Raw genomic sequence first — 22,237 nt, forward strand, 5'->3', positions numbered from 1 at the left:
GTGCCCAAACCCAACCAGGCTGGCCTGCGCACCATCCTAGACCTTTCCCAGTTCAACCTTTCTCTGCCCCAAGAGAAATTCAAGATGATCACCCCCTGTCAGATAAAGTCCTCTCTGCAGAAGGGTGACTGGCTCAGCGTGGTGGACCTTTGGGATGCATCGAAAATACCTACGGTTTTCCAAGGGGCAGGAGCATTTCCAGTTTCATGTGCTCCCGTTTGGTCTCAGCTCTACACTGCGTGTCTTTACGAAGATGTCGGTCATCGCAGCTTATCTTCGGCTACAGGGTATCCATGTGTATCTGTATTTGGACGATTGGCTGCTGCGCAGTCCTTGTCCACTGAAAGCCTTGAACAACCTTCAGTCTCTCCTCCAGCTCTTGTTCGACCTTGGGCTGTCTGTGAACTGGTGGAAATCCTCCATGAAGGTCAGTCAGGACTTGATCTTCCTGGGTTTTCGTTGGAACACAATTGATTGCAGAGTGTACCTGACTGGGGACAGAATGGCAGATCTGTTGGCCACGTGTCAGGTGTTTGTGCATTCGGAGAGCATGTCAGCCTGGTGGTTCCAGAGGCTTCTGGGCCTCATGGCTTTGTGCGTGCTAGCTCTTCCTCTTGCTCGTCTCAAGATGAGGCGGACACAGATGGCTTTTCGGAGCTCATGGCTTCAAGCAGTGGACCCAGATTCCAAAATGATATTGGTTCCACCTTTCATGAGGGCGGACCTCTTGTGGTGGTCGTCCCTCCACAGTATGTCGGTGGGCGCTCCCTTCCAGGGCCCTTGCCCACTTTTGACAGTCACAATGGTTTCCTCCCTTTTGGGTTGGGGTGCGACGCTGGATCATCTTCAGGTTTTCGATCTTTGGTCGCCACAGGACAGACAGCTATATATACATTATCTGGAGCTCTTGGCGATATTCCTGGCGCTGAAAGCATTCAAACCAGGCATTATCAACAGGATGATCCGTGTCCGCACGGACAATGCAGTGTCAATGTTCTATATCAACAAGCTGGGGGGTACCAGGTCTCCTCCTCTTGTGGATCTTGCCATTCAGATATGGGAATGGGCCATTTGGCATTGCATCTGGCTGGTAGCAGTACACATCCTGGGCCAGCTGAATTTCACTGCAGATGCCCTCAGCTGACGAGCAATTGTCAGCTACTAGATCCTCTCGGATATCTTTCGCTGTTGGGGCACTCCAGAAGTGGACCTTTTTGCAATGTCTACTAACAGGAAGCTTCACCTGTATGCCTCCAGGAACGGGCTCGGAGCCTCCTCACTGGGGGATGCTCTCGAGATACCATGGCACAACATGAAGACCTACGCTTTTCCGCCCCTTTGTCTGATCCATCGGGCACTTTGCAAGCTAAGGAACACACTGAATTGCTCCCTGCTGTTCATAGCCTCTTGGTGGCAAGCCAGGTTTTGGTTTTCGGAGCCTCTGCATCCATCGGTGTGCCTGCCGCTCAAGCTTCCGCTGGTCCCCGATCTGCTTCATCAGAGCGATCAGCAGCTGTGGCACCCCTCCCCACAATCGTTCAGATCTTTAGAGCGTTTCAATTTGTCCGCGGATAACATGCACTTCATTCAGGCGGCCAGGAAGCCCTCTACAAGAAAAGATCTCAGTATAGAAGTAAATGGCTTTGTTTGTGCCACTGGTGTTTGGCTAAGCAGCTGGACCTTAGGGAGGCTACCATCGACATGTTCCTGTCCTTTGTTTCACATCTGGCAGAGTCTGGCATCCATGTCTTGTCCGGCAGGACTTATTTATCGGCTGTTGCCGCTTATTTGTCCACTGACCAGTGCTTGTTTTCACTGTCTAATCCAGTCATTAAAAGACACTTTGCGGGCCTGATGCATCTTTATCCTCCTGTTCGCAACCTGCATCCAAGGTGGGATTTGAATGTGGTCCTTACAGCTTTGTGTCATAAGCCTTTTGAGGCCATGGCTACTGTCAATTTTAAGTACTTTTCCTGGAAAGTGTCCTTTTTGATTGCTGTGACATCGGCAAGGCGTGTAAGTGAGCTTCAGGCCTTGTCGGTGGAGCATCCATTACTTACTTTTCATAAGGATAAGGTTGTCCTGTGGACAAATCCTGCCTTTCTTTCGAAGGTGGTCTCTGATTTTCATTTGAATTTCATTGCCTGTCTTCTTCCCAGACACGGTCTCAGAGGCCGAAAGGGTTCTGCACTGCCTGGACGTTAGAAGAGCCCTTAAATTCTATCTGGACAGAACATCTGAGCTTAGGAACTCTTCGCAGCTTTTTGTGACCTTTGTAAATCCGCAAGGAAAGCCAGCCTCGAAAGCGACCATCTCGCGATGGATCGCTGCCTGTATTTCTGAGGCGTATACCATTCATGGTCTTCAGGCCCCAAAGGGAATTCATGCTCCTCTTGTGTGGGGCAAGGCAGCTGCCTTTGCCTTCCAAAAATATGTTCTCTGGGAAACCATCATGAAAGCTGCTACGTGGGCCTCCCCATCAGCTTTTTGTAAGCATTACTGTTTGGACCTGAGTTCCAGGGCTGATACTCAGTTCGGTCAAGCTGTGCTTAGGAACCTGTTTCATCAAGGAGTTTCCATCCACCCGTAATTCCTGTGAGGAGTGCTTGGGAATCTCCCATAAGTATGGAGGAAAGGAGACGGATGTAGGAGTATAATAAAGTTAGTCACCGTAGTGACTACCTTACTCCTAGTCCTTAGTCCCCTTTCCTCCATACGCCCCCCCGCCGTCCCCTATAAAAACGTTTCCCCTGTTATTGCTTAAAGTTCATAGACCTGGCAATAGAAAAGGACTGATGGACGATGCGCTGGGCGGAGATGAAAGGGGCGGTGTTACGGCCGCGTGCGGTTCCCCGCGTAAAGAGAGGAAGGACACATTTTTGAAAAAATGTATGCTTTTTATGAAGGACTAGGAGTAAGGTAGTCACTACAGTGAGTAACTGTATTATTCCTACACAAGGGCAGATGGTCACTGTAGCCTCTTGGTTTCTTTTGCTTTTAACCCTTGTTTCTCAAAGTCCTGAAACGCCCTGGCTCTGTTCCCTTCCCCCGAATGGCTGTTAGGTGGAAGCACCATATATGGCGCTAGGGCTGCCTCCTGCCAAACTGGCTGGAGCCTTCACAGGGACTGCATGTTGTGGGTATACCCTTGAGGTGGGACCTGTATGAAAGGAGTATGGGTCAATTCACATTCTGTGCTGTGGTTGTCTGGTTTTGGTTGTGTGTCACAATGCCTGAGCTAGCCCTGACTGAAACTACAGTGAATGCAGTGTAGTGCTGTGAAAGGCTGGGAAGGTGCCCCCAATCCACATCTTGTGTTGTGGGTGTCTGGTTTGGGTGCATGGCCTGAATGCACTTGTGCGTGATTGGCTGGCTGAGCCTGGCTGTGAATGGGGATTGTTTTGTATAACAGGGGACCTCACACTCACCTCCTTGTCAGAAGCTGAAACAAGAAACCTGAAGCAAGAAGCTGAAGTCTTCCCCAGCATGGGGTCTTGCATGAATTCACATGCTCATGAATATTCCCTGCCGTCAGGCTGGGAATCCTGGGTAAAAAGAAAGTTTCAATTTAAGTTGAAAACTGCTGGTCTCCTTTATAGCCTATTGGTGTCCTTTGGGTCATACTGCCCTTAGCCAATGACACTCAATCTCCTAAGATCCACCCTGGTGGCCATCTTCAGATTGTGTCGCATGTTTCTAGAGTCCTTGTGCTTCTCTCTTTGAAATGTATCCTTTTTTCAGATGTTTTTTTTCATCTCTTCATCAACCGTCATGCGGGGACCACCGGCAGCGGGGACCCGTTGTCAGCAAAGAATGTCTCTTTCATCATTGCATCTTCTCTCTGTGACTCCAGCAGGCCCAGGCTTGGGCCTACATCTTCACCTCGACCATGTCTGATGTGGCGAAGAAAAGTCTCTGCAGGGCCTATGAGTCCTGAGGCCTGAAGAACATTTTCATCAAGGATTGGCACCTCAAATGCCTTTGTCTTCACCCGGATCAAATACGCGGTTACTCTTCGAAGACCAAGAAGGATCACTACAGGAGACTTTGTGGCTTGGATTGAGCAGGAGAAGGCCTCTGACGTTGCCTCCGGTTGCAGTCATGCCTCATCCAACCTCCTAGGCCTCCATCAGCGCTCCCGACCACAATCTCATCTTCAGCTGCACCTATTCTGCAAATTCCCATCATGGCCTCCTTCCTGCAGGATTAGGGCAGATTGAAATGCTTGCTTGCACCCACGGATTTCCTTACCAGACCCACCAAGGTGTCTCCTTGAGTTTCTGTCGGATTTCTGAGGTAATCTCTGCATGTATACACCAGTTCTGAGGAAAACCTTCCAGAATACTTCTATTCAGACCATGAGGGAGGCCAGGGACCTATGTCTCAGGAAGGGTGACCGTTTCAAGAGCCATTTCAGCTGTTTGAACTTCCAAGGGGTTTCAGCCCGGCTCCTACACGGGCCGATCCATTTGCACCCCTTCCTGCACCATCGGATATGTCACTGGACATCCTAACCACCCAGCATACTTTGGTGGCAGAAATTCAACAGTCGCTGCTGGCTGCTCCCATACCTGGTCCAGCCAGGAGTCCACCCAGGCCAGCCAAGAGTCCATCCAGGCCACCTAGGCATTAGTTGTCATTGCCCTGTAGGGCACCTGTCACTCTTAAGTTAGGATTGGGGGCTTGCCCCAGGTAGAAGAGGCACCAGTTTGCGCAGACACTGACATTGATACCAATGCAAATCGCACTGATGAGTTTGAGGATTATGTTCATGCTGACCGCGAACTGCCAGATGTTGGCGAGCCAGCAAGTTCTTCACCAACAGACGAAATTGGCTTCTTCCACTCCAGTTCTTCGATCTGGTGCCAGAGCAGGAAAAGGGGTGCTCCCTTTTTAAGCACAGAGGCCTCAAGGAAGACCGCTCTGCCAGTCCCTTTCTTGGGCAACGTTTTGGAAAACGGATTGGCTTTCATGAAGTCTCCGAATACCACGCCATCGAAGCATGACAGGCTTGAGAAGAAGTACCGGGTCCCGGATTCTGGAACCCATGTGTCTCAGGTCTCTGCCTTCTCCGGACTCGGTGGTGTCAGCCGCTGCCAGGAATCGATCATCCAACCCCTAGTCACCCTCCATGGTGCCTCTGGCCCATGAAGGCAAGAAGCTGGATGCGGCTGGTAAGTGCATCACGTCGGCCTCCACCATCAAGGCCGCCAACTCCCTCGCCATCCTGTCTCGATACAATGGGGAGCTTTGGTACAAGCTCAGGCCCATCCTGGATTTCCTCCCTGATGACAAGGAGAGGTGGCGTCATATCATACCATTACAGTGGCGCTCGAGATGGTGTACTCAGGGTTCTTGCAGATGGAGAACGGGGTGGCACTTCAGCGCCAGGGTTGGCTGAACGTCACACATTTTAGAGCGAACGTGCAGACAAAGATTGTGGACATGCCGTTTAATGGGGACAACCTGTTTGGGAAGGCGGTCGATGAGTCTCCTGGCCATCAAGATGGATACAGAGACAGCATGCTTTCTGGGAACTGTGCAGCAAAGGAGGCTGTCCTTTCGTTCCCCAAGGGGAAGAGTCTCCATATCCTCCAAGGGGTACACTACCCCTTATCAGCCCTCCCGCTCCACCACCCAGGAAGCCTACAGGGGCTGCTCGCAGGCCTACAGCAGTGGAGGGCAGCGTTGTCGTCCACCCTCCAAGACACAGATGCCCAAACAGGCCTGATCTGGCCATGGACCAGCCCCCCACTTTCACACCTCACTGGGAGGCTGGTTATTGAACTTTGCCGAGCAGTGGAGAAAGATCACCAGGGACAAATTGGTGCAGGACGTTCTTCAAAATTTTAAGAGGTGCCCCTGCAACCCTCCTGTAACGCATCAAGAACTTCACATGGCCCAACTACTACAGGAGGTTCAGGAATTTTGCAAATAGAGGCAATAGAACTGGTCCTTCAGCGCCTCCAGGGACCTGGAGTTTACTTCTTCCATACCAGAAAGTATCTGAAGTCTGGAGGTTGGCGAACGATCCTAAACTCATGACACCTAAACAAGTACCTAAAGTCCCAAAAGTTCAAAATGGTCATGTTGCAGCACATGCTCGACCAGCTGGAGGAAGGGGATTTTCTGGCAACACTTGACCTGGAGGACCTATACTTTCACATCCCCATTCATTGTAAACACCAGAGGTTCCTGCGTTTTGTCATCCAGGGACGGCACTACCTATTCAAATTCTGCGGGTAGTCACAAAATGGTTGGCCCATATATCGACGCACCACGGCGCAAGGGCATAAACATCTACCCTTAACTGGACGACTGGCTTATTCAATCCCGCTCTCACACACTGGCGACCCAGTACATAGCGTTGACCATACGCCTTCTGACTTAGCTTGGAGTCTCCATCAATTATCCGAAGTCCTGTGTAGTGCCATCACAGAACGCTCTGTTCCTGGGTGCCCGTCTCACCAGTCTCATGCCTAGCAGCCCCCTCGGAGGAGAGGATGAAAGCCGTCCTAGGGAAGATTCAGCAGCTGTCGACGGCGTCCAAGGCAACAGCCTGGTCCATCAAATCCCTGTTGGGCATGATGTCCTCCTACCTTTTTCAGGCTCCAGATGCAGCCTCTACAGGAATTCTTAGATGCCAGGTGGCAGTAGGTCACAGGCACTTGACCAGACAAGATCTCCCTCAATCGGGAATTCCAGCAAGATCTTCAGTGATGGTCAGTGCGGCCACATCTCTCAAGGAGGTCCCTTCCAGACCCCGTCCTGTACCAGACTACAGTCACTACGGACGCCTCTCTAGGGGGTTTGGGAGTCCACACAGGACATTCTCATGCCAGAGGCCTCTGGCACCCGAGGATAATGACTTGCACATAAACGCACTGGAGCTCTGGCGGTCTTCTGGACCCTCAAGTCGTTCCAGCCTCGGCTAAAGGGGAAGACGATGCACATCTTCACAGACAACCCCACCACCATGTTTTACATCTGTTTTACATCTGTAAACGGGGTGGGATGCACTCCCCTGCTCTCTCCCTGAAAGCCCAGTCCCTGTGGTGTTGGGCCATTCTTCAGGACATGTTCCTTATCCCTTTTCACCTGGCAGGCACCAACTCACTCCTCAGGAAACTGCAGTACTGCCACGAGTGGGAACTTCAGCAAGCACAGGTGTTTCATCTCTTCAGCAGGTGGTGTCCTCCCGAGATCGACCTCTTCGAAACAGCTGCCCAACCCCAAGTGCCAGAGGTTTGGCATCAGATATCCTCAGCCAAGTAGTCTGGGGGATGCCTTCTCATTCCTGTGGGGCAATCTCTTCCTGTACGCCTTCCCTCCGATTCTGCTCCGGTTACGTGTGATCAACGCACTGACGTTGCCATTGCAGGATGATCCTCATCATGCCGGCACGGCCGTGGCAGATCTGGTACCCGGACCTTCTCCATCCGTCAGTAGTTCCGGCCATCCAGCTGCCTCCACTTCCTGACCTTCTCTCCAGAGAAAACCGAGAAAACGGAACAATAATGCACCACAGCCCAGCATCACTGAGCCTCACTGCCTTGCTCCTGCAGCCCTAGGTTTTGGCTCCTGCAGCCCTAGGTTTTGGGCACTATTCCCTGCCATCATCGCATTGTCTATGCTGAACTTGTCTTGTGTTTGGAAGAGAGCAAGGGCGTCTTTCTTTTCATTGATTTCTTTTTCAATAAACTCAGTACATGTTAATTTCACTAATTATTTGAATCACAGTAGCATACAAATATGATATTCATGGGAGAATTTAAATGAAAATGTGCTGTTCAGTTAATTAGTGAAATTAACATGTATCGCATTTTACCTTTGCGGCAAGCAACAATATTTGTTCATCTTTTTCGGTGGAATATGAAAAAAATCAGAGAATGGACATCCCGGGCAAAGCTGGGTAGTACTTAGGCTACTTGTACTTGTTTAATATGATGAGCAGTGAGTCGACCAGTCAGTCTCTGTGACCTTCTTCTGACCTACCACAGTACATTTATTTTGCTGAGTGTTTTGTATTTATGTACAGGCGACGGTTCAGCATTTTTACTAGCACTTTGCCTAGCATACATTTATTGATATACAGACTGATGTAGAAGTGGATGAATGCAGAGGTTTTCATGTGCTTCATGTTGCAATGCACTGTTACTTAAGATGTTTTTACTAGATATATGGATTGCACAATTTCATTAATTTTCTTTGGTAATAAAGGGGCTTCCATATCTAATTCTGTTGCTATTTGCTGGCTTTCACCAACTAAGTGTTAATAGATGGTGTATGCTACAGGTTTTGAGTGATTACACTTTGTATTTTCAAAACATTTGTCTTTTCAAGATAATGTATGGTTTGTGTACGCAGAGATTTGTTATTACTGATTCTTGGCCACCCTGCTATTCATGAGGTCTCAAGGACCCCTGGTGTATTCTCAATGGCTGGCCCCTGGGTGGCAACACTGCGCCAAATGTTAAAATGGGACAAGCTCACTTCTTTTCGGTTAAATAGCTAAACAAAGTAATTCGACTTGCAGGTCTTGTGGTATTTTTAAGAATTTGCAAAGCCTGGAAATTAAGTTTGGAGATCAACAAAGAGTAAATAAGTGAACTGCTTTATTAGGCATACACATTTCTGCAACACTAGTGATAATCTAAAAGACTGATCTATAGAAGGTAGCCCCTTTCTAAAGCCGAACCAAAACAATGTTTGTTTTTTTTGTAATGCTTTATTTACAATTTTCAAATATACTACAATACCAAACAAAGAATAGAAAGAAGTACGATGCAGTTCTCTTCAAACCAGGATAAATCATACTTCAAAATACTGCGAGAACAAGTCAACGAAGTCAGTAAATACATTCTACTACAATAGAAGTATTTAACAATGTAATTAGAATGAGGAATAAAACGGACAGACATAACAAAAATTAACAAATATCACAAAATTCATTTTACACAATCACACAACTGAAATGCAGCATAACAGTAGCCACTAACTATTTCAGAGTTATCCACATAGGTAATCAAAAGACTACCATATCTCTGGATACACATCACAGCAATCTTTCTTCTTGCAAATTACTTTCTCATAAGTGGACAGTATATCTAGATAATTTAGCCAGACATCAATCTGAGGTTTTGTCTTAGTTTTCCACACCTTTAAAATGTTTCATGAGCAACTACCAGTGCCTAACAAACCACATTTTCAAGCTATAAGTCGCTCCCCTGCTACATCCACTCAACCACATTATTGTATGTTTCGGGCACCTTGAAACACTGGCATTTATTCAATCGAGGACCTCTCTCCAAAATACATCAATACTAGGAAAAACATCCCCCCCCCCAACCTCCACCACATCATGTGCAACAACGTCCCCCTACCATTTTGTCTGGGGTCTAATACAGTTTCCCCAAAATCTTCTGCCTCACAAGTTGCAAGTTGAAATCTCGCTTCAGCAAGGTTGCTTCCTTAGTCTCCCTCTCCCATTCATTTTGCGACAGTTCTCAGCCCAGCTATCCAGACCTTTTTGACCGCATGCGATCCCACCCATCAGTGAGCTCAATCCCAACAGGCAAAAGTCTAGGAAAGCTCAACACCATTCGCAGAAGACTGTTGTAAGTCTTGAAGAGCCCAGGTTTAATCGGTCAATGGAGCATTCATCATAACAATCCTCTGAGACAACAGAGTACTTAAATCCACGTATCTTTGTCTCTCTCTCCCAGCTAAGCCATACTTAACCTGCAGTTAATCAAAACCAAAAATCCTATCCCCCCTCCAAAAGGTCACTCGCACGCCGTGCAGTATACATTTTGAAACCCAGCTTTTCCAATATAACATCTTATTATGGAATTGGAAGGCTGTATTGTACCATAACAAAGTGTTCCTATGCACCCAGATGACCTGGTCATTCTCTTTTAGCCATTGAAGCAGCATACTTTGAGCCTTCAGCATAGTAGCTAGAAGTGTGTTAGACTATGGCATCCTAGACATAGATGCTTTCAAACTAGAATGGTGATGCGATCCAAGCTTCCATATACAACCAGATTGGCAGATTATCTATCATTTAATTGGTTGATTGTTTCATGACACAGCTGCTTGTTGTAAAATGTGCAAATATTTGTGCCAATATGATAGTCTTTTGGGGGTGTTTTGTACTTTAACAAAACATTAATATTCTTTTTCTCACATTTGTATATTCTATCGTATGGCTTGTTTACGTAGATCGAGGCAGATCTTGGCTATCCTGTGAGCAGAGCAAGGATTATCCACAAAGATTCAGACATCATTACTGCTTTTGCAGTCAATAAAGTGAGTACAAACCCAGTGTTTTGTTGTATACAAATAGTTGATATGCAAATACCTTTGCTTCAATTGCATATAAAATGTGCTGCATGGTTAATCGTTTGGAGTGCAAATTGTAAGCAAGATGGATCATATTTACTGTATCAAGCAATGTGTAATATTCCCCAATACATCATGGAACAAGCATGGATAAAGCAACCGTTTTGGCTTGTGCATAGGCTTTGGGTACAGTTGCTACCTTATGACCAGTTAGCAGCATTATTTCCCATGAAATGCTCAAGTACTCCCCTCAAGTTGTACATCATGTGGAAGCTGTTGGAATCCTTCACTAGGCTTTGCCATAATGTGCTCAATCGCTAGAATCATTGGGAGCTGTTGCAATTGAAATCATATTCTCGCACTTTTGCAATTGGAAAATCCCATGGTTTGTTCATGTGTATAACAAGGGGCTCTCGGGGGCGTGGCCAAGAGGGCCATGTAGGAGGACGTGTTCTGACGAGGCTCCTGAGATCCTGCAACGATCCTGTTAAATAGTGCGTTAACTGATGCCTACGATCGCTGAAATTTTACATGCAGGCGTATGAATGGGCGGCCATGCCCGCTATACTTTATAAGTCCAACAGAAGAGCCATGACGGAGTTATCCATGCAATAAGTGTGCCAGAGCTGGACGAAAGGAGGAAGCAAAATGGCCGACTGAAGACTAAGACAAAGAACCCAGATGGCCGCGGGATGGCAAGATGGCCGCAGTGGACTCGAAACAAATTCTGGTTGTGCAATATGCAGAGCCCCTTGAAATAATTAGCACGCCCGAACTTCAAGAGTAAGCTGGGTGCAGAGCTGGCATACGAGCAGAAGTTCCCCTGGTGTGCAGCAGCAGCCCGCGAGCCGCTGCAACGGCGGCGAGTGGAAACAACGACACCAGCTCGCACAAACTGGATGGTGACAGAGCTGCCACGAAGCGGAACGATAATTGGGAAACCGGAGAGGTGCCCAGCGGATACTATGTTTCCGATGGGCGCGTAGCCCATGGAAACAACAAAGGCAGTGACATCCATGCTTGCGAGGGAAAAAAAAGTGATTCCTACCCAGCAGTGTTCATCAGTAGGATTACGAGAGAGGCAGCCGGGGTACATACTTGCCAGCTGCGACCCGAGTGTTCTGGGGGGTTGCACGGCGGCGCTGAGAGGGAGCCCGAAAGGGGAAGCGAACAGCTGGTGTTCTGTGCGCACACATGTTGTAACGAAGAGGCTCTACTGCGTTGGAGCCACAGGATACTATGGTAGAAGTTCTGAGGCCAAAAGAAGTGCATCGGCTCCTCGAACAGCTGATGCTGATGCGAGGCAACCCCCAGACGAGGAGCGAGATGCCCGAGCCACGCCGAATATTGTAAAAGTGACAGCAATGTGCATGACAGATTCCAAAGGGGACCTAGACAGCACACAACATTGAGGCATGACATTTCCTGGCATAACCAAGGCACTTCCAGAGGCGATCTGATAAAGTACATGACCACCACTAGCATACTAGTACTGCCTCAACAGCAGTAAAGAAGGGAAGGAGCAGACTGATGCATCACTGTGAGCCTCCCAGGACTGGTTGAGGGGGAGGCCGGTCGAGCCGCTGCAGTGTGGGGGCTCCCAAACGTGGAAGACACCGACGACACTGGGACCAGGAGTGAGTCCCCCCTGCCCGAAATAAAGAGAGGCGCGCTGGTCGGCCAGCAGGCCCAGTGGTGGGTGGATCCAGGGTGCTGCTGGAGATGGCAGGGCCAAAGGGTGTGGCCGAGCAGCTGAAATCAGAGCCTTAAATGGTGGCGGTCACTCGCCGGTGCTCCGGACGAGAACCATAGGCCACCCCAGCAAACGCATAGAGGGAGCGAAATGAGGACCCATATGATCACGTGTAAGCACACGATCCACTGCAGTGAATAAAGACTGGACCTGGAACACTTTTGAGGCAGCCCCCTTGAAGGCAACAGACTGCAACGGGTCGCCCCCGCAAGAACTGCATGTCACAAGGGGTGAACCCGATGCACGACCTATAACTGTGGAGCCATGTTCAACAAACCTCTGAGGCTCAAAGGGAAGCAGCTTACGTTAGATGAATGCGCCAGGACACCGCCCAATCCGGAAGGTGCCAGGAGCAAGGACAGGCCCCCAGCAGGCAGCATGGCTGTCAGGGGCACGAACCAAGAGGTCCTAGCCGCAATCGCAGATCTGAAGCTGGCGTGGGAGACCAAGCTTGAACTGACCATGGCTGATTTGAAAACGGCACTGGACCGCAAGGTCGGAGAGGTGCAGGAAGAGGTGAGCCTTCTACGGCAGGACGTAAGGTCACTGGCGGAGTGCACTGAGAACCTCGAGAAAGAGGTGAGCCCGAATACGGCAGATTGCGCTTCACATAAAACAGAGCTACACGCCCTAGTGGGCAATCTGGAGAACAGAGCGGAGGAAACGGAAGGACGTGCCCGACGAAATAACATCCGCATTGTGGGCCTGCCGGAGGGTGCAGAAGGCCACAACCCCGCGGAATTTATTGAATCCATGCTGCTGCAGGAGATACCCGGAGGGGCTTTGTCTCAAGGGTTTGCGGTAGAAAGGGCGCATAGGGCCTTGATGAGGAAGCCACCGCCGGGTGGCCCACCTAGGCCGGTGATCGCTAAAATCCTTAACTACCGAGATCGAGAAAGGATACTGGAGAACTTCCATAAAGGAGGAACAATTCAAAAGGGGGTGGCACACAACGGCCTACCTGGACTATACCCTGATGGTGCAGCGGAGCCGTATGAACTTTGGGGCTGTCAAGAGGAGATTGAGGAAAGTCCTACACAAAAACGAAACCTTCTTTTTTGAAACTCCGGAGGATGCCATGGGATGGCTCGACACGCTGGGCTGCCCCCAGGAGTCGGACACCCAGACGAAAGGAGGAGATGGAAGAGATAAGTAATGTGCAGTGGGAACGCCAGATGGAGGTGGGGCTTGGGACTATGGGACTTGACTATAGGCATTGATGCGGCCTACTGGCCAGCAGAACTAGATTGGAATAGAAAACGAAATAAGTGCACTGTGACTATTGTTTCACTATGGAGCCTGGCAGAGCTAGTCTTTACACCCCCATATAGGAATTAGTTAGGTCGCCAATAGTGTGGTGACACCTTGCTGGGGTCTTGGCCTGGGGTTCCAGGGTAGGCCCAAACGTGGGGGAGCCTGAGATCCAGGGATGGAGCTGGGCATTTTTTGGGGTAGGGCGAGGAGGGGGGAGGGAGAGGGTTGTGTGCTGTAGTTTGTTGAAGTTGGGGAACGGGTAGCGGGGGGAGGAGGGATGGGAAGTTTGTAGTTTTTGTAGTTTTAGAAAACTTGAACTGGGGAACGAGCCTAGGTAGACTGAGACGGAAGTGGGATCTGTACTGCATCTATCAAGCCAATGGCATCGAGTAATCTCAGAATTGAGACCTGGAATGTGCGGGGCCTCAACAGTTACCTAAAACGCAATAAGGTGATGATGTACTTAAAGAGGATGCGGATTGATATAGCTCTGCTGCAGGAGACCCACCTCACAAAGGAGAAGTTAGAGGTGGTCAAGAGAAAATGGAGGGGTAATGTCATGGGGGCCACATACTCCGCATATGCAAGAGGGGTGATTACATGGATAGCACTGCACGTGCCATTTCAGCTGCTTAGTTCTACGACAGACTCAGAGGGCAGGTTGGTGGTGGTGATGGGACATCTGGAAAATAGAGAAGTAAATATCATAAACTTGTATGCCCCTAACCATGATACGGCAACATATTTTAGGTCCCTATACGGCAAAATTAGCCCCCTGGTGGGTGGCGCAACGGTGTGGGGAGGAGACTTCAATTGCACCTTGAACCCCAAGATAGACCGGTCAGATGACAAATTAGAAAAACCGGCACCGGCAGCCAGGTCACTGGCGATGCTGTTGACAGACCTAGGTCTATGGGACGTGTGGAGACGACTGCACCCAGTGGATAGGCTTTGCTCGCATTACGCAGCACCACGGAACCTGCATACGAGGCTGGATTATGTGTTTGCCGCTGCTGAGATGGTTGGGGAAATGGTGAGCGCGGAATACAGAGCCCGGGTGTTATCCGACCACTCGCCTTTGGTTGTTGAGTGGCAACATCAATCCCCCAGAGCGCGAATCCCGACATGGAGGCTCAGAACTGAGGCCTTACAGGACGCAGGATTTCGAGAGGACTTGAGGGAAGCAATTGAAGAATATTTTGAAATTAACACCGGCAGTGTACACTCTGAGGGAACAGTGTGGGAAGCATTTAAGGTGGTGGTGCGTGGGGTAGCTATATCAAAATCTAAGGGTGTCCAGGGGGGTATTGAACGGGAACTGCAAGAAACAGAAAGATAGCTAGAAGGTCTGATACAAAGGGGGGGACCACCCGTGAGGACATTACCAAGATTAGAGACTTACAGATAACTTGTAGTGAACTCTGGGATAGATTATGCAGACTAAATTACAAGAAACACACAGAGGATACATGCAGGGGGGGATAAGCTGGGTAGATTACTGGCCTGGTTGTACAGAAATGAGACCCCACGTCCGGTGATCAGAGAGGTCAAGGACGCGGAAGGCCAAATCTGTAATACCCAGGAAGGGGTAAACATGGAGTTCTTCAAATATTACAGACGACTATATGAGGATGCAGGCGAGGAAATGAGTCAAGAAATACAAGAAACAAAAGAGGACATAGGGCTGCCCACCTTAGATGACCTGGAACGTGCTGATTTAGACGCCCCCATCACCTCAGACGAATTGGAGATGGTGATCCAGCACCTGCCTACATGTAAGGCGCCTGGGTCGGATGGGTTACCCAGTGAATTTTATAAAACATATAAGCAGGTGTTACTCCAGCCGCTGCTTGCCATGCTTAATGAAGCCTACGAGCAGGGGGAACTGCCGGTATCTCTCAGTGAGGCAGTGATCATCCCGCTTCTGAAACCAGGCAAGCCAGACGTGGACTGTGGGTCTTATAGGCCCTTGTCTATGCTTAATCAAGACGGTAAGATACTCACGGCAGTGCTGGCCAACAGATTAAAGAGGGTAATTGGCAAACTGATACACCCGGATCAAACAGGTTATATCCCCGGTAGAAATATTACAGACAACCATAGGAGGCTGCACCATATCATTGATCAGACCGAGGGAGACCCGGGTGAGCTGGCTATCGTGTCATTGGACGCGGTTAAAGCATTTGATTCAGTGCGGTGGCCATGGTTGAAAGCGACCCTGAAGGGTTATGGGATGGGGCCAGGATATGTCAGATGGGTCCAGATGCTATATAGTTCCCCGAGTGCGAGAGTTAAAACAGGAACCATAATTTCTGATAAATGGCAGCTCAGCAGGGGAACCAGACAGGGATGTCCCTGTTCGCCCATGCTATATATCTTGGCATTAGAGCCGCTGGAGATATGCCTGCGGCAACAATACAGGGAGGTTGGGATCCAAACAGGAGGCACGCACCTGATATCATTGTATGCAGATGATCTGCTCCTCTAGTTGCGCTACCCTGAGGAGAACCTGCGGTATGTGTTGGAGGTGATGGATCATTATGCCACCCTCTCGGGCATATCGGTGAACCCCGTGAAGTTCAGTCTGTTCCCCTTGGGCAGGTACGGGAACACCCCATTGGAGAGACTACCCATCCTGCAGATACCCTGGCAACCCATGACATTCAGGTATCTGGGCGTAAACATTTACCATAAGACAGAGATGGAGCAGAAACAAAATACAGAGAAAGCAGTTTAGGGTATACAGAATAGCATGGTGTTCTGGTCTCGACTGCCCCTAGCCATGATGGGAAGAGCAGCTCTGCTCAAAATGGTGGTTCTGCCCAGACTTTTGCACTTTTTTGGGAATGTCCCGTATCTGATCCCTAGACGTTTTTTTGTGAGACTTCATGGCATGTGCAGGGGCTTCCTATGGGGCAACTCCAGGAATAGGGTGGCCCTGTGGAAACTACAGAACACTTGTGATAAGGGGGGCATAAACCTGCCGAATTTCGAATTGTACTACCTGGCGGGACAGCTGTCGTATGTGGCTAGGTGGTTATCTGCGGAGGACTCTGCGGAAGCCAGGCTTTTGCGTGATGATACTGCCCCTTACTTCCTAAATGACAGTGTAGTTGCATAGAACAAAAGTGGCGGAGTTGGGGAGACTGTTGATGCTGGGCTGGGAGGTCTGGCACAGAGCATGGAGAATTGTGGGCAACCCAGATCCACACTCTCGGCAGGTCCTGCTGGCGGCGTTATGTGGGGCAGACTCCCAACTGCTTAAGGGGGTCCATAAATATTGGGAACCGGTGGGCCTGGCTACCCTTGGGGATATATGGCGGGATGGGGAAGCGGTGGAATTCCAGAGACTGCAGGAGGAGACTGGGGTGCATGGAGGCCAATATATTACTCATACTAGGCTCATTAAACGGGTGAGGGAGAGGTGGCCTGAGACTGTTAACGTAAGAACCTGATGCCACCTTGGAAATGATGTATGATGTCTCCGAAGGTGGACACGAGATATCTAGGATATATGAGCTCCTGAGTGCGAAGGCAGGGAAAGAGCTGCTCCAACTGAGGGAAGACTGGGAGAGGGAGGTGGGAGAACCTATGACAGAGGGACAGTGCGACAGGGCCCAAAGATACCACAAAAAGGTGTCCCGGAATGCGAGGCTCCAGCAGATCCAACTGTACTTCACCCACCGAGCTTATTTAACCCCCCAAAGAATAGCCAGGTTTGGAGGCCTGGCTAGACAGAAATGCCCCAGGTGCGGGTAGGAGGAAGCAGGGATGCTGCATATGTTCTGGGCTTGCCCTGAAATACAGAAATTTTGGGAAGAATTAAGGACTAGATTGGCTTGCAGGGGAGTGGTGCTAGATGTGAGGTCTGCGTGGGCATGCATGCTTGGGAGCTTTCCCAGCCCACGTAATTCAGAGCATATCAGTAAAATGTAAGACCTGGCCTGTGTTTTGGCCAAGCGCAGAATCGCAATGTGCTGGAAAGGGGCCCATAAGCCTAGAGTAGAGAAATGGTGGGCGGACCTCCTGGGATGGGCAGAAGCAGAAACTGTGGTATGGTTTGAAGCTGTCACCAGGGGGGGGGGAGAGGAGGAAGTGGGCCCCCTGATAGCCTGGAGGCAACTGGTGGTCTCAATGGCAAATCCCCACCAGGTCAATCACGAAACAGAAGACTCAGTTGAGGCGACAAGCACTGGGATTCCTGGAGATGCTTATGTAGATGGTGCAGAGGAGACGGCTCGAGTTCAAGGGGAGGGAGGGGGGGGAGGACAGAAAATAACACTGTGTAATACAATGCTTTGATACTGAGTATGAACGTCCTAAAAGGTTGTAATGTTGTTTGTTTAAAATAATAAAAATTGTTATAAAAAAAAAAAAAAAGAAAGAAAACCAGGGGCTCTCAATTCCTCGTTAGCGGGTGTTCACTCTATACACCACTAAAATATATTTAAAGCCTGCACTGGGGATACGACTGGAGTTTCATCAAGTTCTAACTGAAGGCAGGGCTCACTTTTTTGCAGCACTAAACATCTCTGGAACTGAATATCATAGATGGACATTTTATTTTTGTAAACACCTTAAGACGTGTGTTTCACCACTAAACAACTGCTGCACTGCTATATACTTATTACTGTGGGTAGAGCCTGTTGTAACCCCAAAGTGTTATCCCAGTGAAGTACACACATTTTACAAACAGAACACCAACCATCTTTCAAGAAACACCCTTTAATTAGGATTTTAGTAATACAACTTGGATCCTGTGGAGGTTCATAAAGTATCCATTATACGTTCTTTTTGTTTGGTATAGATTTACATTCCCAGTATTGTGTCTTTTAGAGAAGAACATGCTTTTGAATATTCACACCAGCAGACTGGAAACCGATGGAAATCTCATTCAGCTTAAATTAATTTATTTTACAACCTACCAGTGTTGGCAGACTTCTGCTCCTTTTAAGAGCTCATTCACAGCCCGGCCATTGTGTCAAACCAAGTGCTGCCAGCCCACATTCAACAAATTACAGTTTCACCTTCAGATTCCACCCGTTGGAGAAAGATCCCCTAGGAGAGAATTTTATTTGCTCTTTGCTGCTGTATTGAGAGTTGTATTTCTCCAAAATGGTATATTATGACTTCCAGAGTGTGTCATGGCTCTGTGATCTGCTGCAGATGAAACTGCCCTGGCTCTGTGACTTTATGGCTTGCCAGGAAGGAATGGACAAGATGCCATTTGTTCCACTAGTGCTGCTGAAAGCACATTGAGCAAGAGGCCCCTTACAAACACTCCATATACTGTCACCACCCCCAGGATAAGGCCTGTGAACTGTGCCTGGGGCTTTCTTCAAGGATCAAGACTGGCATGCAGATGAGACTCTTGGCCTTGCTTCACAGGTCCAGATGTGGGAATGTGCTTGAAAATGAGAAAAAGAAGCGTAGAGGGCTCTGTAGGGGAGAAGGTGTGGCTGGGAGGGAAAGCCCAGGCCAGTAGCCATCGGTTCTCAGAAGGGTCTATTTCCCCAAGTCAGTTTCAGAACCTAGCTGTGGTTAGAACAAAGGAGACAGTTTACCTTTCCATTGTCGGGGGTACCACCTTCTCTGGTTATAGAGGCTTCATCAGCGTTGGTGTGTGAGGTGCCCTTGTTGACTGTGCCAGCATATGATGTGTTGTTGCAGTCAGTGTTCTTAGTCATTGGTGGCAATATCATCATTAAAGCCCATTATGGAGAGATTCCCATCATTTATCAATGGCCAATGACAAATGCAGATCAATGTCCCATAGTTTGTCTTGCTCCTGTGGTCAGTGATCAGTGTCTAAGAGAAACCATTGCTTGTCTCCATTGTATTGGCTCCTGAGAGATTTAAGGGGTCGTTCTGGCCTGGAGAGACTCAGGGAGGCAGCCACATCATCGACAATTGATGAGGAGGCTCTTAAAGGGAGGTCACAACACTAAAGGAGACACCCAAACGCGAGTGTCTAGCCCAGGCTCCACCAGATGACCACTTGGCCTTTCACAACTTGATGTCCTGTGGGGTTATACACCTGCATCCTGAATGTGCAGGGAAAGAGGAAGAAGTGGAGTGCTAACTGCCATGCTCGATTTGTCCTGTTAATTTCTCTCTTGGTCCCCATCATGAGGAAGTTTTGGATATTGGGACAGCAAGTCTTCAAGGCACCAGCATTGGCACAGGCAACTGCGGGCTGGGTCGACAAGAAGTACAGGCTCCCACGCTCATCCTCTGGTGTGATTCAGGTACCAGCCACAACCTGATTGTACCAAGGCAACTGGGGTCGGGCACAAGTCAGCTACACTGGGGGCTTACTCGAGCTTCCCCTGAGAAGGAGTCCCACAATATGGATGCAGCGGGAATTAAACTCATCCAGTCTTGGGCTGGCGGTGCAGGCATCTAACACCACATCTGTCCTTGCCTGTTACAAGAGGGATGTTTGGTGCAAGGTACCGACTCCCTTCTAGTTCCTCCCTGAGAATAAGCAGCGGGAGGCAAAGATCTGGTGCAGGATGGGTTACAGAGCTCAGAAACTGTCATGAGGGACACCCTGGATTCAGTGGATTCCAACTTTGGTGGGATGAATAGCGGGGTGGTGCTCAGGGGAAGAGTCCCGTCTGAAGCCCATAGAACTCAGCTCAGTGGTACGAAGATTCTGGACCTCCTGTTTGATGGCACACAGATGTTTGGGAAGAGCAGCGATGAGGCGTTCACCTCGTGCAATACTAAGGTGGCCAGAGCTGTGGGGGGGTATTGTCATCTAGCCATCTTTCATCAGTGGGGCCATAAAGAGGTTGGGGCTGGTCATCATTGTCATCCTTCAATAGTATGAACCAGGCAGCAATGGAGAGGTTCAAGCACCATCCGACTCAGCGGGGACAGAGTTTTTTAGTTTGCTGCAGAGAGCCTGCAGAGGAGGAAACCAGGGTTTAAGGGGCCACCCGCAGACCAACAAGTAGGCCTGACTTTTCACCAGCCCCTCACACGCTGAGCACCTCAGTGAGAGGAAAGGTCTCAAGCCATTTGACATTGTGGCGGTCAATAACATCTGACAAATGGGTCCATGCCGATGTGGCGAATGGCGATACTCTCGAATTAGATCAAAAACCTCCTAGTACACCACCGTGGGGGAGAAGAGCCCCAGAGCACACTGGGCTCAACTAATGGTGGAAGTGGAGCAGATGCTGCTAAACAGTGAAATCGAGGTAGACCCCAACGGGGCTGAGGTATCTACTCCAAGGTCTTCGTTATTGGCCCTTTGTGGATCTGCATGCCTGAACAAGTACATCTGCCTACTAAACTCTTGATATCGTCCCTAATTTTTTTCCCCGACTTTTCTAATATGCCACTGCTCTCTTTGCTTTCCTCTTACCCTCTTGCTTCTCTGAAATCTATTTTCAATTCTTCTATCCGTCTACTTTTTCTTCGTGCTCCTCATGATTCTATTTCTTCTCTCTCTTGGCTGGCTCTCATTCCAGCCCCGAAGTAAATTCAACTTTTTGTCTTGTCTTCAAATCTCTTTATGGTCTTGAACCCGATTATCTTTCATCTTTGGTTTAATTTTATACCCCTTCTCGCTCTCATCTGCTGCTCTGAAATTCGTCTTGTCGTCCCTTGTCCTCAATCTGCTCCGTCACGTTTTCGTTCATTCTCTTTGCTGGCACCTTTGCATTGGAACACGCTCCCTTTTTCTCTTTGCTCTATCTCTGTTTATTCTTTATTTCATTACTCCTTGAAGTCTTATCTATTTCACTCTGGCAGACTTCTTTTATTAATTCTCACTTGTATTGTACTGTTTTTATGACCTTATGTACAGCGCTTTGGCTCAAAGCGCTATATAAAACCCAAATAAAATACATGGTTACATTGCAGAAGCCCATCCCACTGATCCAGAAGGGGAACTTCCTCTGCACTTTAGACCTGAGACATTTATATTCATCGCCAATCAGAAGATTTCTGTGGTTCGAGTTGTGGGAGTGCAGTGCCAATTTATAGTTCTTCCATTCGGACGGAGGTCAGTGTCCAGGGTCTTTACCAAGTGTCTGCTGCTGGTGCCAGCAAATCTGTGGAAGGTGGGTGTCCACATTTACCCTTGCATCAATGATAATTCTTCTCAGCCATTGAAGGGGCAACGGAGGATCCATGTGTACCATGTTGGCCTGCTGCAACGGACGGGATTCATGGTAAACTAGGAGAAGGTCATGTTTTATCCAATGGACAAGATAAAGTTCCTGGAGGGGCCCTCTTCGATATGAAAGGTGGCCTGGTCAGGCCATCCAATCCAAGGTTAAGCTCGATGAGGTCGGTGGTGACTCAGTTTAGGCAAGAGAAACATGTGCCTGTTAAGGTGTTCAAGAGGCTCCTGCCTGCATCATGCTAATCCTGATCTGCAGATTTCTGATGTGCCTGTTGCTGGAGCAGCTGTACCTCTAGAGGTGTCCGCTACACCGACAGTAGGAGAATATTATCCATGTGAACGATGTGATAAAACATGCCCTATCCTGGTGGACCCACACCCCCAACCTAGCCAAGTGACTACCATTGCAGTAGAAGGCGCGTCGGCTGTCGCAGGTGTCGGACACAATGGTCGGGTTGAGGTGTGCACCTGGAACGTCTTCATGTTGCGGAACAGTGGCCAGCAGAGGAAATCATCATGGCACGTCAGTGTGTTGGAGATGAAGCCAATCTGGCTAGCACTGAAAGCCTTCCTCCCTGTAGTCTCTGGGAAAGCCATCAGAATCCAGACAGACAACACCACTACACTGCTTTACATTCAAAACCAGGCAACCCAAGGTTCCTGCCACTTTCCCAGGATACACAGACCTTGTGTCACTGGCACAGCAATCATAAGGTGGGGTTGTCGACGGTGTATCTGCAGAAAAA

At 49.0% G+C, this 22,237-nt stretch overlaps 1 protein-coding gene across 2 annotated transcripts in view; it reads left to right on the forward strand.

Moving 5' to 3' along the window:
* The window catches only part of DMXL1 (Dmx like 1), a 1,868,248-nt gene that overhangs the window by 1,451,057 nt on the left and 394,954 nt on the right, over nucleotides 1–22,237 (forward strand). For both annotated transcript variants that reach the window (XM_069625559.1, XM_069625560.1), the window contains exon 34: nucleotides 10,225–10,311. In XM_069625559.1, coding sequence (XP_069481660.1) covers nucleotides 10,225–10,311 — 87 coding nt within the window. The remainder of the gene's footprint in view (nucleotides 1–10,224; nucleotides 10,312–22,237) is intronic.

Source organism: Ambystoma mexicanum, chromosome 6p (genome assembly GCF_040938575.1).
Source record: "Ambystoma mexicanum isolate Mex_15411 chromosome 6p, UKY_AmexF1_1, whole genome shotgun sequence".
Lineage (NCBI taxonomy): Eukaryota > Metazoa > Chordata > Amphibia > Caudata > Ambystomatidae > Ambystoma > Ambystoma mexicanum.